We start from the raw sequence: 19,206 nt of genomic DNA, 5'->3' as shown, positions 1-19,206 counted from the left end.
CAATGATGGCAAACCCCCTCCTTGGGCTTCTCAGATGACAACATACTGTTCACCATAAAGGGCCTCATTACTGTCCAATTCTCCAGAGAGGTAGTTTGCCTGTTCCTCCAGTCTGAGGGGAAAGGTTGTTCAGCACCACTTCCCAAGAGGTCTCGGACATCTTGAATGAGGGAGTCTGAAAATGAAGAAGGCAATGGTAAAACTGGGCAGTTACCACATAACAAATGAGGAAACAAGTATTAAGGGAAAAAAACAAAATTTTCGATGATCACAGTGTCTTCAGTTGTGCTGGTAGATGGAGCACAGGACACACTTTTAACGCTTGCTGAAGAAACTGCAAAAATATAAATATACATTTAGAACTTGCTTAATGAATAATAAATGCAACTAATGATGAAAAAACAAACAAAAAAACAACCAGAAGCTGAATCTCGCTTTCGTTTCTCCCCAGCTCTACATCTTTTTGGCAGAGGTTGACCATCTTTGTCCTCATCAAGCCAAACACACAGCTTTGTGGATTGTTTTGACCCTCCTTTAGTTTGTCCATGCTGATCCACCTAAATAAACAATTGAGACACAGAATAAACCACCACCCACCAAGGTTATCGCCACCTATAAACATCATTATAAAACCAATGTTATAATTTTACATTGTAAATATTCAGACTAACAGTTGTGGTCCTGTACACAGATCTGTACTGACAGATCTAGAAAACCCGTTCTACATTAAAAAATAGAAAAGAAAGTGAAACATTTTGACAGAATATTGAATTAAACTCTCACTGGCTCTAACGTGTGAACTCAGCTCAGCACTATAAATATTTATTTATTTATTTTAAAAGACATTGAACCAGGTAACTTACTGTATAGTTGCATTTTGTTTGGAGTGTTGCAGTTTTGCACCTTGATACTTCTTCCCTGCTATACCTCAGTCTATTATGGTCTTAGACCTTGTAATTAGCATGTAATTAGTGTGCTTTTTCCACCACTGAGATAATGTTATTTACCTTGCACTCATCCAGGAACGCATCAACCAGGAATATGGCATCTTGGGGGTCAAGGTGATTCATTTTCAGCTTGGTCAAGTTATTTTTCCACTCTTCCTTTTCCTCCTTGTTTACCTTTTCCTGCTTCTTTTCCCTCGTTTCTTCTTCTTCTTCTTCGTGGGGCCTTGACGTGTCAACACCCAACACCCATCAATGAGATCGCACCACACAGGAAGTTAAATGCACGGAGGTTCCGGTAGATGTCAAAATTAAAAACAGCGGTATGATCATAACTCACTTTGTCAACATTAGTTTCTCCCGCTGCCATGGATTAATGTGTTGATCAGCAAATCAACCTCAGACGCAACGCATATAGTGGGCGAGGGTTTGATCCGTCAGACGGAGCGAAATTATCCATCCATCCACCGATAGCAGCGTCCATAGCAACCAAAACGTTACAGTTTCACATTATTCTGGCGAGATCTGAAAAATCTTCACAACAACGAGCAAGCGCGTGATTGTGTACATTCACTGAGTGAATATTATGAAAATAAAATATATATTTCTCGCTAGAAATGTAATCAAAACTTATTTTTATGCAGAAACTAACTCCAAATATTGTTTTTTTCACTAAAAATGAGAGAAATGTCCGCCATGTTTTTTGTTCTCACGGCCGGAATCTTGAAAGTCACGTGACTTGGACGTAAAACAATAGGAAAAGAATAGGCAAAAAAAACGTAACAGTCATACAATTCAAGGGCCGTTATTGTAACCCCTCTACGTTTTGCAATATGGACCAACGTAGACAGGGTACGTTTTTATATGAGACTGGGTTGCACTCACACGCATCCCCGAGTGGAGTCTATTACACGCTTTGGAGTGATACGGGGTTGCCTTTAGATACACACACGTATTAATCACACTTATTCATCTAGCACACATTTCTTTTTGACTGAAGCTCCTCAAACCAAGGATTTTGAATGGCTCAAAATATGAAAATTAGTTATAGAACAACAACAACAACAAAAAAGATGCGATGTTCTAAATGACAGATGAAAGCCGATATAACAATCACTTTGTTTGAAGCTGCAGACAGAAACATCAGAATCAGGACAGAAACACGACCTCTAAATGCGTTCATGTTCATTTAACTAGAATTAGACTTTTACATGTTAATATTGAGTAACTGATAATGTATATTGAATTCATTCTGCTGCTTAGATACTAACTGGAATTTTCACATTTTACTCCAAAATAAATCTGGGAATCTTTGATATTTGAGTTTTCCAATGTGTTTCTTTCAGAAATTCACCAAACTCTGTATTTCATTCTTCTTCTAATTGGTGAGTGTGTTTGTGGTTTTATTTATGGTTTCTAGTTTCGTTTTTTTAAATTCTGAAAAGCATTAAAGCAAAGCCTCTCTTTCACAGCTCTCTGCTCCGTATCTGAATGTGTTCAGCGTCAGTATCACTTTATAAATGAGGAGAAGACCTGGACTGAAGCTCAGAGATACTGCAGAGAGAATTACACAGATCTGGCCACCGTTGACAACATGAACGACATGAACGAGCTGAAGAAGAGTCTGAATGATGGAGGTGTCTGGATTGGGCTGCAGAAGACGGGTCGTGATGAATGGTCTTCAGGTGAACCTGCTCTCTATCTGAACTGGGGAGAGAAACAACCTGATGGCAGAGATGAATGTGCTTTTATGAGAAATGTCAAATGGAATGATGGGACATGTATTTATGCCCACTCTTTCAACTGCTACAACAGTGAGTACAAACACCTCATGTATTCTGGAGTAAAAAAAAGCTTTAAAAAACACTCTTTAAAAAATAATTACAATGAAATGCAAGAAACACACTGAATTAAACAATCAATTTTATATGCTGAAATACAATTTTATTGTAAAATGTACTCCAATAATCTGTATTTACATCTTTTTTTTTTTTAAGTGTGATAAAAATGTAAAAATAAATTAATTAATAAAATGCTTCATAAAGAGAATTTAAATGTGCCAGTCGTAATTCCACTTTATTTCCAGACTCAAGGTCCATTAGCAAGAAACACACAATACAAACTAGAACAATACACATTAAAAAATACAGTTATATCAATACTTCCTCATAGAGGACTGATATCACACTTCAGTAAATCAGTAGGATTTGGCAACAACATTATAATATTATTATGTATATTTTCCAGCTGACAAATAAATTATACATCAAATTTCTCATTAAAGCAGGGAGTGGTTGTACTCATGCCGTACAGAATAAATCACTTACTGCTCAATCTTGTTTTTTTTTGGGGGGGGGGTTCAGCAGGATCCTCATACAGTCATTGTACGCAACCTAAATTAGTGTATAACTTGCTGTTGTAGACGCACACACTCAATGCGCTGAAAGATTCGCAGACTGTTTCAAAAATGGAAGATTGGCTTATGTATCACGACCCATAGAAACAGTTGTGAGGCATCTAGGTATATATCTATAGAGCATACTAAACTTCAGTCGCAAAACTGGCTAACTAGCACATTATTAGGAAAGGTGAATTGCAAAGATTCATAAAAACCCTTATACTCACTTCTTCTGTAGATAAAGCTGGATCACAAATAATTTGCGCAAACAAAGGAGCATTTATGTAGATCGGGGATCGGCGCATTCACTTCAAAGTGAAAGAAACGTTAATCCTCTGCGTCTTCAGCGGCTCAGATGTCGCGAGTAAATGAGAATGCTATATTCATTATTGCATACAACAACTAAACGCTTCAGTCGCTTAATCTGAGACATCTTGTCTTCCCTGCACCGGAGGCAGACAGCTCTCAGCTCACTCAGGGCGGGTCTAAGGTAAGGCAGTCTTGTCAATCAACTATCGTGGGAGGGGTCTGTACAGAGCTACGTCATTCTGACTGGAAACTCAGAACAGACTGATTTGAGAAAGGGGATTTTAAAATAGGGATAAAAAAAAAAAAAAAAAAAAAATACACTGGGTGGACTTTTATCATTATGAGATGGATGTGTACACACACTTCCAACACACATTTATGTTCAAACAACTTGAAAAGTGAATTTTGCATCCTATGACTCCTTTAACATAACTGATAGCTCTGAAATTACATCATAAATTCTTATTCACTCAAATAACATCACCATATTAGCTATTTATCATATATGAGGGCTATCACGCTAATTGTGGAGCACCCATGCTAACCATGTGCTCCGACACATACAGCTCATGACACACTATTAATAAAGTCAAAAGAGCTACTTTCAACACATTCAACTCATTGGTATTTCATGAAACAGAGTACTCAAATACTCAAAGTTTTTGTTGTTGTTGTTTTGTGCATTTAGTTTTGTTTTGCAGTTACCTGAAAAAAAGTAGAATAACATTAAAGAAGAGGGATGCTGTGATCAGGGTTCGTACGGTCATGAAAAACCTGGAAAAGTCATGGAATTTTAAAGCAGCAATTTCCAGGCCTGGAAAAGTTTTGGAAAAATAAATAAACCCAGAAAGTTTTGGAAAAGTCATGGAAATCTATTTCACAAATCTCTGTATAATTCTATTATACAGATCTGTATAATCTGTATAATAGAATTGTTTAATCAGGTTCGGTGCGGGATTGCGCATAGGCTATATCGCATTATTTTACTCATTCCCGCAGCATTCGACTTTAAAATTATGGATATTCACACATTTATTCAATAGCCTGTTGCATATAGGTTTGATGAGTAAGTGAATCCACACAGAGTATCAGATGAAATGGGTAATTTGAAAACAGCGTGAGTGATTCAGCTGTACCGCGTCTTCTCTCTTTGACTGTCTCTTATAGCGGCTTCTCATCTGCGCATCTCGTCACTAAAGAGCGGCTGCACGCTGCGATACAAGTCTTTCGCTCGCGTTTCAGAATTGTCACTTGCCTAATCGGGTCATTGTTGCATCGACACAAAAATTATTTATTTGCACGTCTTTTTAAGCCAGTCGGTACTCGCACGCTCCAGAGGCGGTTTCCCGTGCGCTCAGTCACGTCCAAAGGGCACGTGTATAAAGCTATTTTTTTACAGTCTATGGTATAAAGCCGACTTGCGAGAACCAAATTGAGTTTGGTACCAAACAAGCTCAGTAGAAACCTGCACAGGCCTCAAACATATGCCCTAGTCCAGCCCTTGTGCGGCATGATTACCCGAGTCCGACTGGAACCCGTGTCTTTTTTCTCTTTCTCTCTTCCCCATTACACAGCTGCTGTTGTAGCCATTAAAATAGTTCAGTTTCATTTTAATGGCAAAGTGGTTATATTTATTTTTGTTTCTTTATAAGTTAATTAAAAAAAAAATGTTTGGAACAATTTTTTATTTGTTAAATTCAAGTTTTTGTTTTTAAAGTAGCCTAACGACCAAGCGGCTAGCGGCAGACAGTGAGTTAGCCAATGTTTGATCAATTTAGCCTTCTCAAACCACCTGACTAAAATAAAATCTATATATAAAATACTTAAAAAAGCATATCACAATGTTAGTTTAAACGTTTAACCTAGACAAATGTGTACTATTAGGTGCGTATCGTTTGTGCGGAGAGTGGAGGCTTTGCAGGACATTTATTTGTGTGCACTCACAATATCAACATACGTTTTTTAAAAACAAACAAGATGGTCTTTCTGCCATCTCGGTCTTTAGCAGAAGCGCTTTACAAAAATGAACCGAAACTCAGCAAATATTCTATTCCCCCTGGCCCTGACACATTCATCATGGTAATTACTTGCTGGGGTTTTGTGGCAAGCTTTATTGCGTGCACTTTCACACAGAACTCTTCCAGCACTTGCTGCTGCTGCTGGCAGGACACTACATACAGTCGAGCCGCTCTTGACAGTCGCGGTAGCACGGTCTCGTGTTGTTTCCACCAGCGCGGCAAATCCTTTTCATCACCGTAATATTTGATGGATATCTAAAATGTAAAAATAAGGAGGAAGCCTAAAACAAGCCCAATGCCCGGCCGTCTCTGAGCTATGACATGAAAATTGTCCTGAAGCCGTAAATAAGTCGGGGCATGTCGGGCTCGGGCTGAAATGCAAGGCTCTAAAGCACAGCTTGTTGCGTTTAAGCGGCAAAAATACACACAAAATTACGTTAAAATGGCCATTCTGGTGAGTAAGCACTGTCGTGTTTTAACTCTTTAACAGTTGCGAAAGAGAAAAGTTTCCAAAACGAAATTCAGGTCCTGTGTTTAACAGAGTTAAATGATAATATTCAGTGATATGATACGTTCTCTGTGTGGAGTAACATCTGGCGCTGTTGCTGCGTGTACTTATTACTAAAACAGAGAAAGCAAACAATAGCATTAGTCATTAATTTTTGTTAATGCTATGATAATTTGAACAGATTTTTATTCTTATTGTAAAATAATGGAACATTACATTTACATTTACATTTAGTCATTTGGCAGACGCTTTTATCCAAAGCGACTTACAATTGGGGAATACAAAAAGCGATTCATCTTGAAGAGGCAGTCAGACAGAGGAAGTGCTCGTAACACCAAGTCTCAGTCATTGTTCAAATAAGTACAAACTAGTAGGTGGAGAGAAAGATAGAAGGAAAGTTTTTTTTTTTTTTTTTTTTTTTTTAGTTTAGATGAAGTCAAGTACTGCCGAAAGAGATGAGTTTTCAGTTGTTGCTTGAAGGTTGCCAGAGATCCGGCGTTCCGGATAGGGGTGGGAAGATTATTCCACCAGCCAGGAATGGTGAACGAGAATGTTCTGGAGAGTGATTTTGAGCCTCTCTGTGATGGTACCACAAGGCGTCGCTCACTAGCAGATCTCAAACTTCTGGAGGGGATGTAGGTTCGTAATAGTGAGTGGAAGTAGGAGGGTGCAGAGCCTGTGGTAGATCTGTACGCAAGCATCAGTGACTTGAACTGGATGCGAGCTGCCACTGGTAGCCAGTGCAAGGAGATGAAGAGTGGTGTAACATGCGCTCTTTTGGGCTCGTTGAAGATCAGTCGTGCCGCTGCATTCGGAATCATTTGTAGAGGTTTAATTGCGTTTGATGGCAGACCAGCCAGAAGAGCATTGCAGTAGTCCAGTCTAGAAACAACCAGGGCCTGGACAAGAAGTTGCGCAGCATGCTCTGTCAGAAAGGGCCTGATCTTTCTGATGTTGTGTAGTGCAAACCTGCAGGAACGAGCAGTCTTTGCAATGTGCTCTTTGAAGGTCAGCTGGTCATCAAAGATTACACCAAGATTTCTGACCGAAGTTGATGGGGTAATCATTGATGAGCCGAACTGAATCGTGAAGTCATGCCGTAGAGTCGGAGTGGCAGGGAAGACCAGAAGTTCCGTCTTTGCCAGGTTGAGCTGTAGGTGATGTTCTTTCATCCATGCCGAGATGTCCGCCAGGCAGCCTGAGATCCGTGCAGCTACCGTTGGGTCATCTGGTTGAAAAGAGAGATAGAGCTGCGTGTCATCGGCATAGCAGTGATAGGAGAAGCCATGTGCATGTATGATGGGACCCAGCGATGTAGTGTACGTGGAGAAGAGGAGGGGTCCAAGAACCGATCCCTGAGGAACTCCAGTGATCAGTTGATGTGGTTTGGATACCTCCCCTCCCCAGGCCACCCTGAAGGATCTACCGGTGAGATAGGATTCAAACCAGCGAAGTGGAATTCCAGTGATGCCCAGTGAAGAGAGTGTAGACAGGAGAATCTGATGATTGACAGTGTCAAAAGCAGCAGAGAGATCCAGCAGAATGAGGACTGACGATTTGGAATCAGCCTTTGCAGTTCGTAGGGCTTCAGTGACTGAGAGTAGCGCAGTCTCTGTTGAATGGCCACTCCTGAAACCTGACTGTTTAGCATCCAGCTTGTTGTACTGTGAAAGAAACCGCGAGAGCTGGTTGAAGACAGCTCGTTCGAGTGTTTTCCCTATGAATGGAAGGAGAGAGACAGGTCTGTAGTTATCTAAAAGAGAAGCATTTAATGTAGGTTTTTTGATCAGTGGGGTTACCCGAGCCTGCTTGAATGCTGTGGGGAAGATGCCTGTGAGGAGAGATGTGTTGATAATGTGTGTGAGTGCCGGTAAGAGTGTGGGAGAGATTGTTTGGAGAAGATGTGAGGGGATCGGGTCGAGAGGACATGTTGTAGGATGGCTGGAGAGGAGAAGTTTGGATACTTCTGCCTCGGTGAGAGGACTGAAGGAGAAGATGGGAGCTGGAGCGGTGGATGTGGTTGATCGGAGGTCCTGCGGAGTTGAGAACTGGTTGCTGATTGTTCTAGTTTTGTCTGTGAAAAAAGAGGCAAAGTCATCAGCGGTTATCAAAGTGGTGGGAGGTGGAGGAGGGGGACAGAGGAGAGAATTAAATGTTCTGAAGAGATTACGCATGTCTGGAGCGCTGGTGATCTTGTTGTGGAAATGTGAGGATTTGGCAGTGTGGACTTCAGTAGAGAAAGATGAAAGCAAAGACTGATACCTACTCAGGTCCGACGGATCGTCTGATTTGCGCCATTTTCTCTCTGCCGCTCTGAGAAAATGGCGCTTTGAGACATTAGGTCATGAATATTGTCTCAAAAGTCATGGAGAAGTCATGGAAAAGTCATGGAAATTTATTGGTAAAAATGTGTATGAACCCTGTGTGATGGCTTCCTTAAAAGTGATGATACACAGGGCAACATTTTTTAAGCTGGGTTGACAGCAGCATTGCGAAAAAAGTTTCCCCGTGCATCATCACTTTAACAGTGTATTTACTGTGAAGTGCATCCCAGCACACCCCCTACTGAAGCACGTGATGACATCATCACACAGGTACTGTATGACAAACACAAATAACTAAATTAATAAATGTACATAACACTCTACTTTTGTACCCCATAAAGCACCAATAAGGAATAAAATATTTTGCACATACAGGAAAAAATTATTTTGACAACTTATCTTATTGCAATGCGTCACATTTATTCTCCTGTTTCACGTCGTCAGAGATGCAAATATAGTCCAGCCTGAACGTGTAAATGTGGTGAGGACATAAGCAAATGAATGAGGATGTGTTTACATGCAAATGTGTTCATGTCTTCTGAACAAACAAAAACATACAGTAATCATCAGGAGTATGAAAAAAAAAAAAAGAATTTTCAGTAAAAAGAAGAATACTAAAAAGTAACAATGTTTTAATGTTTGCATTCCAGCCAATCACAATCAAGTATCTAGGAAGAGAAAATAAAACGTGACAGAAGGCGAAATTATTTCAGTTGGGATAATGAGAGTCCATTATAAATTAGAGACATTATAAATGGACCTTAGGGAAATAAATGAGTAATAAACAAATGATGTGACGCTGAATGATGGATGAGAGCAGATATAATCATCACACAGTCTGAAGCTGCAGACAGAAACATCAGAATCAGGACAGAAACACAACCTCTGAAGTACGAATGACTTACATGATCATTTTTTAAGTAGAAATGCATTTCAGAAATATTAATATTGTCTCTATGATTGCTAAAACTGTTAAAATATTCTATACTATTATTATTATTATTATTGCATAATCATGTATTAATCCAAGATGAACATGAGAACATTTGAGTTTTTTTATGTTTCTTTCTCAGAAATGGACCAAACTCTGTATTTCATTCTTCTTCTCGTTGGTGAGTGTGTTCGTAGTTTTATTGATGATTTATAGTTTCATTCAGTTTGATCTTGTTCTGAAAAGCATTAAAGCAAATCCTCTCTTTCACAGCTCTCTGCTCCGTATCTGAATGTGTTCAGCGTCAGTATCACTTTATAAATGAGGAGAAGACCTGGACTGGAGCTCAGAGATACTGCAGAGAGAATTACACAGATCTGGCCACCGTTGACAACATGAACGACATGAACGAGCTGAACAAGAGTCTGAAGGAGAGTGTGAATGATAGACGTGTCTGGATTGGGCTGCAGAAGACGGGTCGTAATGAATGGCACTGGTCTTCAGGTGAACCTGCTCTCTATCTGAACTGGGGAGATAAACAACCTGATGGCACAGATGAATGTGCTGCGATGCAAAATGGACAATGGCATGATTCACGTTGTAGTGATCAATGGCTTTTCATTTGCAACAACAGTAAGTACAGCTATTTAAAATTACATCAACTCTTCATTTATAGATTCAACATATACCAAATTTTAATGCAACACTAAACACTATGTGTTTAATTTGATCATGAATATAGAAGATACTGTATATAATGCTGTATAATGACAGGACTTTATAGAGGGCAGTACTTCATTCTTCTTTTATTGTAACACTACGTTATTTATCACAGGGGGAAACTGCAGTGAAAAAGTCATACTATAGAAGAAAAAGAAAAAAATCACACAGAGAGAGAGAAAATATGGACCCTCTTTATATTAGGTGGCCTTTTCACATTGTTCATCTATTTTTAACATACCTATATGCAATTACATCGGTAAATAATTTCTGTAATTACATGTATAATTACACTGTTGATCCAATTAACCTGTCCCTAACCTACCCGTATCCCACCTAAATAGCAGCAAAAGTGTTTTGCAATAAATTGTGGTTAGTTTAAGCTGGAAAAAGTTCTCTCTCTCTTTCCCTCCGCGTGCGTGCGTGTGTGTTTGCCACACACACACACTGTACAGTGTAATTATCTACAGATAATTATACATTTTACAACCCATCACAGAAAACTTTACATCTAAGAAAATAAATAGATAATTCATGTGCTTTATAAGTAATTTACTCATGAGCTCAATAAAAAGTTCCCTCTTTCTGTCTGAGAGGATGCTTGCCCCCACACCGTAGATTAAACAAGTACACAGACACACATTAAATTATCAGAGACATGAGGAAACATAGTGGATAAAAGAGCTTTTCTTTTTTAAATAATCCTCAACTGTGAATACTCCTCACATTCAAACCATAAAGCAGCAAACAAATAATGAACAAACAGATTCATGAATCTTTTCCATTTGTTTTTCTTAAAGCGAACACAGGACTCGTCTTTGTCAATCAGACGATGAATTGGAGAGATGCTCAGAGTCACTGCAGACAGAATCACATTGATCTGGTCAGTGTGAGGAACCAGAATGAGAGTCAACAGGTTCAGAAGATCATTAGTGATAATAACTCATCTGGATCATATGTCTGGATCGGTCTGTTCAGAGTCAGAGACTCATGGCAGTGGTCAGATCAGAGTAACTCCTCATTCAGATACTGGAACACTGGTGAACCTAATAATGTAGGAGGAGGTGAAAACTGTACATCTGTTGAACATAACGCTCAGGGACGATGGATTGACGTCTCTTGCACTAATCTATATCCTTTTGTTTGTCATGAAGGTGAGCAGATCCTCACAAAACACACACAATCCATCATCAGCTCCAGATCTCTTAAATTTCACGCTACATCTCAGGTTAAAAAAGTGCACTTCTATAATGTTCTTAAAGTGCTCTATTTTTGTATTAAATTTATTAAAAATGATTCTTTACTTCTTCGGATAAACTTAAGATCAACTAAGTGTATTCAACTGTGCTATTTTGATGCACCATGAATATGTAATCTGTATTTAAAACTGTATTTATTCACCACTTGAGTGTACACTTGGATGATCTTAAGTTTATCTGAATAAGTACTAAAGAATCATTTTTAGTATATTAAATACAAAATTAGTGTGCAGAAATAGAGCACTTTTAAGCACATTATATTGAAGTGCACTTTTCTTCACCAGGGATGTCTGCCATGACAAATTCATCCACAGAGTTTGTTCTGCATGTTGTTTTTGATCAGTCTCTCTCTAGTTTCTGCTTGTGCTTGGTTTGGTTTCCAGATAAACTGATTGTGATCAGAAAGAATCGGACGTGGTCTGGAGCTCTGAGATACTGCAGACAGAATCATGTGGATCTGGTCTCGGTTCATTCAGAAGAGATGCAGCATGAGGTGAGGAACGTGGTTAAACGGGCGTCTACTGCGGCGGTGTGGTTGGGTTTACGTCACTCCTGCACTGTGGGCATCTGGTTCTGGGTGAGTGGAGAGACTGTGTGCTATCAGAACTGGGCTCCAGGGAACGGCACATCAGAGGAGGACTGTGAAGAAACAGTGAGATCTGGAGCAGTTCAGTCTGGAGGAGATCAGCGCTGGATCAGCCGTCCTGAAACTGACCAACTCAACTTCATCTGCAGCAGATATTAAGAGTGAAAGATACACAGACCTTTAATATAAGATAACTAATGCTTGTGTGTTCCTTTAAATTCATTAATCACTCTGTAAAGCAATAATTTGACATATAATAATTTCTAACTCAGCAGTCAGTCGCACCTGAAGGTTAAAAGCAGAAATCTTTTGCTCAGATGTTTGTTAATATAGTTCAAACAGTTCAAACAATAACTGTTATTGACTGCACTGTAAACTGTATGAATTGTTCTCTTGAGGGTCTGTTTTTCTGCAGGTGGGTGAATTTCTGTTGATGTATCAGTGATTCCTGTGGGTTTGTTTGCTCCATATTAAGAGCCTCAATGGCCAGAATAGCTGGTAACATATTTTGCTTTTAGAAACTCTTTCAGCATTTATTTTAACACTCATATATACTCATTAGTAGATATACTATTATAATGTTTTCTTTCTATTTTATTATGAGATAATTCAATCATTTAAGTTCCTTGTTTGTGTTTCAAGGATCTGTGTTTGCTGGTGTGAATACTTCTTTAGCTCTTATATTATTGATTAATCATGTCTTTAGATTAGAAATGACTGGTTGAATGTGTGTTAGTGAACACCAGCATTATGTGCTTTAGATCATTTGAATATTGTTTATTCTTTAACAGGGAAGGTTGGATGTAAAATAATTACGATGTTTGTGCGAAACATAAATGTCAACAACATCAGCTCAAATAAAATCCTGTAAAACCAGCAATCTCATCTTATTTCATTATTTTGAATTATCGTCCAATTTCAACATAGATCAAAAATTGTGCCATTTCATTTTTTTTTTTTATTCAGGCATAGTGTAACTTCCCTGATGTTTGGGTTTAATAAAAGGGAGCTGATGAACAAGCACACTTAAACATTCATCATCTACATTTATTATTACAAATGTTTACAATTTGATTCCCAGTGTAGAGCTTGGTCGAAAACAAGAACACATCCACAGGTCTATTAACAGGACGGCAACATTCCAGAAGAAATAATAGTTTCACTATCTGTGGCCATAAAAGTAAATCAACGACCAGCACCAACTCACGCATCCTGCTCTGCTCTCCTTAACGTCTCACGAGACCCCTAAAACAAAGGGGCATATGTGTGGAAAAATCTGGAATGTATTTAAAACAGGACTTCACGGTTGTTTCTTATCACTTAAGCATAATTCAACCAGAAACAGGACAAGGACCTCTGGATCTGGGCACGACCTTCTGACTGCTTAACATGCAATTAAATGATCAGGAGACGGTTTTACAATCGACGTCCGGGCCAAGAAAATCTCCAGATGCATGTCCAACGGGACACTCATGATCCCCGGACAACTTATCTCTCTCTCTCTCATTTGAACAATCTTTTTCTTCTTATCAACAGACAAAGAGACTCAAATCTTGCTTGAGGATTGCAAAAAGAACAAATTATACTAGTTTCTGCTATTGAAGCAATATACTCAAAAACAATATATACAATATACTGTAATTACAATATATATTAAGGTTCTATTTCGTGTCATTTATAAGCTTGCTGTGTTATTGGAATCTATGGTATTGTTGTAATATTTCGATGTCTAATATCTCAAAATCACTATTGTTTAGTTTCACATGCTTGGTGTGATTTATTTAGAATAGTTTAATCGATGTATTAACCCATGTAAGTATATAAAATTAAGGTATGTACTTTGTGTATGCCAAATAACTGTTGTTTGATTTCGTATGAAAGCTAGTTGCGTCAGCAATAATCTGGTGTGGATGAAAATTGTCTTTTATCATCATAATGTATGATTACAGCACAATTAGAAATCTGCTTTCGATAATTTCTTCATGCGATAAAATAACTTCTCTCTGCTTGCTCGCGCGCTGTTTGAAACTTCGGCTCCTGCTCTGATCGCGCTGTTAAGCGCTTCTTACCATGAACATCTGGTAGGGCAGTGAACAACGATCAAGAATTAATCAAATTTCTAAAGAAACTAACATCTAAAGCCGTAAGAACTGAAACAAACTTCATGAGAGTGTCATCAAGTCAGAACGAAGCCAACCAACCACTGAAGAGTATTCCCGTGACGACGACCCATCAGCAGCCAATCTGTGCACGGTCTTCTCTTAACCAGGAATGAACACGAATTCAACTTAACGCAAGTAAAATCAAACAATTTTTCCTACGTCTGCTGGACTGGTTGCATTCATCTTTAAGTTTAAAGATAGTAAAGTTCCTTGCGTGCGACTCCCTCAGTCTGAAGTTAGAGCATTCTTGAAAACGGGCATTAGAACTTTAATTCTCTTCAGATCAAAACAAGTCATTGCAATGTGTGTTTACGTATTCTGTTTGTGTTATGTTAGCTTAGTAGTGTGTAGAGTAGCAAATAAACTTTGAATTTATTAAGAAATCGCTGTCTGGTGCTGTGTAATTTATAAGTCTTAACTATTTGCCAAATATCGCGTTACCTATGCTCAAAACTTTGATAAAGTACTATTTGGTTTGATTTATCTTTGGCCGCGAATAAGATAAAACGAAATTGTTAAGAGATAACGTGCTGATTTTAATGCTTGCTGGACAAGTCGTTAATGAGGTATCGTTAACAAGGTATAAGCTGGATGTTTGGATTAATATTGATTTAATCATGCAAATATTAATATAGAATCTTAAGAATAGATTCCCCAAAATTTAAATTAAAACAAGGGCTAATCCTTTACACCATGATATAAGAAAAATTACATTGACAATTAAAAAAAAAAAAATTGTGAGACAGTTTTGTAAAAAAACAAAAAAGGTATTTTGCATTGGATATGTTTTGTTGATTGATGATTTTAGGAGTTAAACTAATAAGACTAACAATAAAACGTGTATGTAATGAATATGACTTGATCAATAACACATTGTTTATGCTTCTGTTTCACATCAGAGATGTAAATATAGAAAACTGTAGGAGAATGAAACACATTTAGACTTTTCACAAACAAAATCTAAAAAACTTTGTCGCCTCGTCAATAATGTGCTAAAAGTGATCAAAATAAATGCTGTTTTGTAAAAAGGTCTTATTTTATTCCATGTAGTGGGTTGACAGATTAAAAAGTTTTAATTAGTAAACTGACTAATCAGAATGGATATTCACATAAGTCACCATTTTCCCAAGTGATTTGCCTCCTATCACATAAACAACTTTTTAATAAATCTTTTTAAGTTACCCTTTCAAGACTATTATCAAGTCAAGCATGTTTGTGGACAACAGGTGAAATTAAACTTTCAAAAAAAATTTATAAAAAAATTATAAATGTTGAAAAAACCAACACAGCACTTCCTTAATGTGCCTGTAGGTGTATCTACAGGAAATCTAAAGCACTGTTTTGTGATCATTTTATAAATATGGTGCTTCAGGTGCAGTAAGGAAATCATGCTGGATCAGCCGTCCTGAAAACTGACCAATAGTCAAAATGGCATCCCGAGGACCCGTTTATGGCAGTGCCCCTCTCTAACTGCCAGTGTGGAGCGAGATGTGCCACACTGTGATTGGATCTTGGTGGAGGAACATAAACAAAGATTCAGAAGCATCAGATAAGATGCCAAGACAACTTCCAGACACCTCCAGCAGGACCTTCTACACCCATGACCACCTAAGAGAGGTCTTCTCACTGGACCACGGGTTGACCCTCACCATCAAACCCAATCCTAAGGTTTAGGAAATGACTGCCGTAAAAAAATCCTCCAGATCTCTGGATGCAACAGCAGTGGCCGAAAAGCAAGAAAGACCACACATTTCTATCCAAATCCATTCATACACATGTTTGGAGACCTTAAACGGACGTAAACTGTAAGGGATTCCCTTCAACCTCAGATGAAGTAAAGTTCATGTTGATGGCCTTTGACTGTTAACACAACAGTTCACCGTTTCCTATCATGTTTTGACACCTTTTTGCTCATTGTGATGCTGATGACAGTTTTAAAGCAGTTTGGTAAAGAAATATTGCATGGGTAAAATGTTAAAGACGCTGTTTATCTTTGTGCTCCATATGCAAATTAGTTCCACACTACGGTGGGCAATGCCATGGCCACCTCGGACACAAGTGGCCAATCACATGTCTGGAATGGAGAGGCTCCAGATTCCAATCTCATCCTCATCAGAAAGGGATAAAAGTATCCTTCCAACAGACACTCCCTGTTCTGTGTTTCCAACCTGTGTGGATGGAGGCAATAACAGATCCACTGTTCTGAACTCCAATCCTGCGAGGGAAAGGACACTACCAGATACATCGTTCTGAGTTTCTGACTTGACGAGGAAAGAGACTTCAAGACAGCTAAGTCTCAACTCAGCTCTTGAGTAAACCTTCTATATTGCATTCAGCGGCCCTTCAGATGCAAAAGACCCAGCAGTGAAGGACCCTTCTGACTCTTGCCACTCTGAAAGCAGCACAGCCCAGTCCTCAAAGCACCTCTGCAGTGGCAGACACTGCCTGAAACACATGGCTCCTCAACGACGCAGCCAGACTGCAAAGGACCATGTGAAGACCCATCTGACCCAGCTGCCCGGTCCATGCTCTAAGGACCTGCTCGGCACAACAGATGTTCAGCATCCTCCAGGTCAGCGCATCAACGGCAACTGAAACACAACTTTGTGCCCTCCCCGTGCACTGCATGCAGTCTGCATCACCATTGGAAGACGTCTCTAACGCCGGACTGATCACCCGCCTGTGGAACATAATTATAAACTTACCAAACCTTGGCTTAGTTTATACCTGAAGCCTATATTTTTCTAACCTGTTTAGATAAAATTTACTTGGGGTCAGCATTTTTATTTGTTCAGAGTTAAATAAGCAGTTATTTATCATTAGTTCCACCAGAGCCATTAAGTGGTTTCCATAAGCAACATTGCCATAGAAATCTCTTACATTGCTACATTCAGCTCAACAGCATTGCATTTTGCCATTTTGTATTTTCTCCATTTATTTGTGTCTACTATTTATTGGTGTAATTTAGTTGTCTATTTTCTATGTACATATTCATTTATGAGTATCATCACTAGTTGTTGTATTTACTCTTGCATATGTATTTATGTAATTTTGAACAGCTTGTGGGAAACACTGCCATATTGCCAAACTCACCGTCCTGGACTGATGCTCTTCAGAGCAAGGTAGGAATTGGTCATCTGATATACTCATGACCGTACCTTGAGTGACGGGTGACCCAAAAATCACAAGGTCTTTGGTGACGTGAGTCTCACTTACTACAACACAACAAACTCAACTCCATCTGCAGCAGATAATAAAAGTGAAAGGATACACAGGCCTTTCATGTAAGAAAACAAATGTGTCCGAGTTGATTTAAACTTAATTTCCTTTCATTCAAAAGTAATCATTTTGCATATAATAATTTCAGTCTCAGCAGACAGTAATACCTGAGGGTTAAAAAGGCAGCAATCTTTTGCTCAGATGTTTGTTAATATAGTTCAAATATATAAAAATCGCTGTTAATGTATACAGGTCCTTCTCAAAAAATTTGCATATTGTGATAAAGTTCATTATTTTCTGTAATGTACTGATAAACATTAGACTTTCGTATATTTTAGATTCATTACAACACAACTGAAGTAGTTCAAGCCTTTTATTGTTTTAATATTGATGATTTTGGCATACAGCTCATGAAAACCCAAAAATCTCAAAAAATTAGCATATCATGAAAAGGTTCTCTAAACGAGCTATTAACCTAATCATCTGAATCAACTAATTAACTCTAAACACCTGCAAAAGATTCCTGAGGCTTTTAAAAATTCCCAGCCTGGTTCATTACTCAAAACCGCAATCATGGGTAAGACTGCCGACCTGACTGCTGTCCAGAAGGCCATCATTGACACCCTCAAGCAAGAGGGTAAGACACAGAAAGAAATTTCTGAACGAATAGGCTGTTCCCAGAGTGCTGTATCAAGGCACCTCAGTGGGAAGTCTGTGGGAAGGAAAAAGTGTGGCAGAAAACGCAGCACAACGAGAAGAGGTGACCGGACCCTGAGGAAGATTGTGGAGAAGGACCGATTCCAGACCTTGGGGGACCTCCGGAAGCAGTGGACTGAGTCTGGAGTAGAAACATCTAGAGCCACCGTGTACAGGCGTGTGCAGGAAATGGGCTACAGGTGCCGCATTCCCCAGGTCAAGCCACTTTTGAACCAGAAACAGCGGCAGAAGCGCCTGACCTGGGCTACAGAGAAGCAGCACTGGACTGTTGCTCAGTGGTCCAAAGTACTTTTTTCGGATGAAAGCAAATTTTGCATGTCATTCGGAAATCAAGGTGCCAGAGTCTGGAGGAAGACTGGGGAGAGGGAAATGCCAAAATGCCTGAAGTCCAGTGTCAAGTACCCACAGTCAGTGATGCTGGTGTTGGTCCACTGTGTTTTATCAAGGGCAGGGTCAATGCAGCTAGCTATCAGGAGATTTTGGAGCACTTCATGCTTCCATCTGCTGAAAAGCTTTATGGAGATGAAGATTTCATTTTTCAGCACGACCTGGCACCTGCTCACAGTGCCAAAACCACTGGTAAATGGTTTACTGACCATGGTATTACTGTGCTCAATTGGCCTGCCAACTCTCCTGACCTGAACCCCATAGAGAATCTGTGGGATATTGTGAAGAGAAAGTTGAGAGACGCAAGACCCAACACTCTGGATGAGCTTAAGGCCGCTATCGAAGCATCCTGGGCCTCCATAACACCTCAGCAGTGCCACAGGCTGATTGCCTCCATGCCACGCCGCATTGAAGCAGTCACTTCTGCAAAAGGATTCCCGACCAAGTATTGAGTGCATAACTGAACATAATGGCCATTCTTTTATTGGCCGGATGAAATATCCGACCATACTTGTCTATCCTGCAAGTATGGCAGATAAGCAAAGCAGTTTCCCAGAACTCAACGCGGCGTTATGTCACATTCTCATTCTCTGTATGGTGGGAAGTTAAATGAAACAAAATGTGGAGGATGTTAACTGTGACAAGATGATTGACAGGCCAGTTTACAGTGACAGGGTGCTTGTAACAGATGTGACAGAGCGGTCCGTTAAAGATGCAGTTGTAG

At 39.2% G+C, this 19,206-nt stretch overlaps 1 protein-coding gene across 1 annotated transcript; it reads left to right on the top strand.

Annotated features, from left to right (window-relative positions):
• The first annotated feature begins 9,349 nt into the window (after window positions 1–9,349).
• On the top strand, window positions 9,350–12,875 carry LOC306888548 (C-type mannose receptor 2-like). Its single transcript, XM_079446919.1, has 5 exons — window positions 9,350–9,391; window positions 9,575–9,613; window positions 9,706–10,065; window positions 10,953–11,306; window positions 11,795–12,875. The coding sequence occupies exons 2-5, from the start codon at window positions 9,577–9,579 to the stop codon at window positions 12,154–12,156; spliced, it is 1,113 nt and encodes a 370-aa protein (XP_079303045.1). The 5' UTR covers window positions 9,350–9,391; window positions 9,575–9,576; the 3' UTR covers window positions 12,157–12,875.
• The last annotated feature ends 6,331 nt before the right edge of the window (window positions 12,876–19,206 follow it).

The sequence above is a fragment of the Barbus barbus genome, assembly GCF_936440315.1.
Source record: "Barbus barbus genome assembly, chromosome: 2".
Lineage (NCBI taxonomy): Eukaryota > Metazoa > Chordata > Actinopteri > Cypriniformes > Cyprinidae > Barbus > Barbus barbus.
Note: the sequence above shows the minus strand (reverse complement) of the source record. Positions and strands in the feature narration are given on the sequence as shown.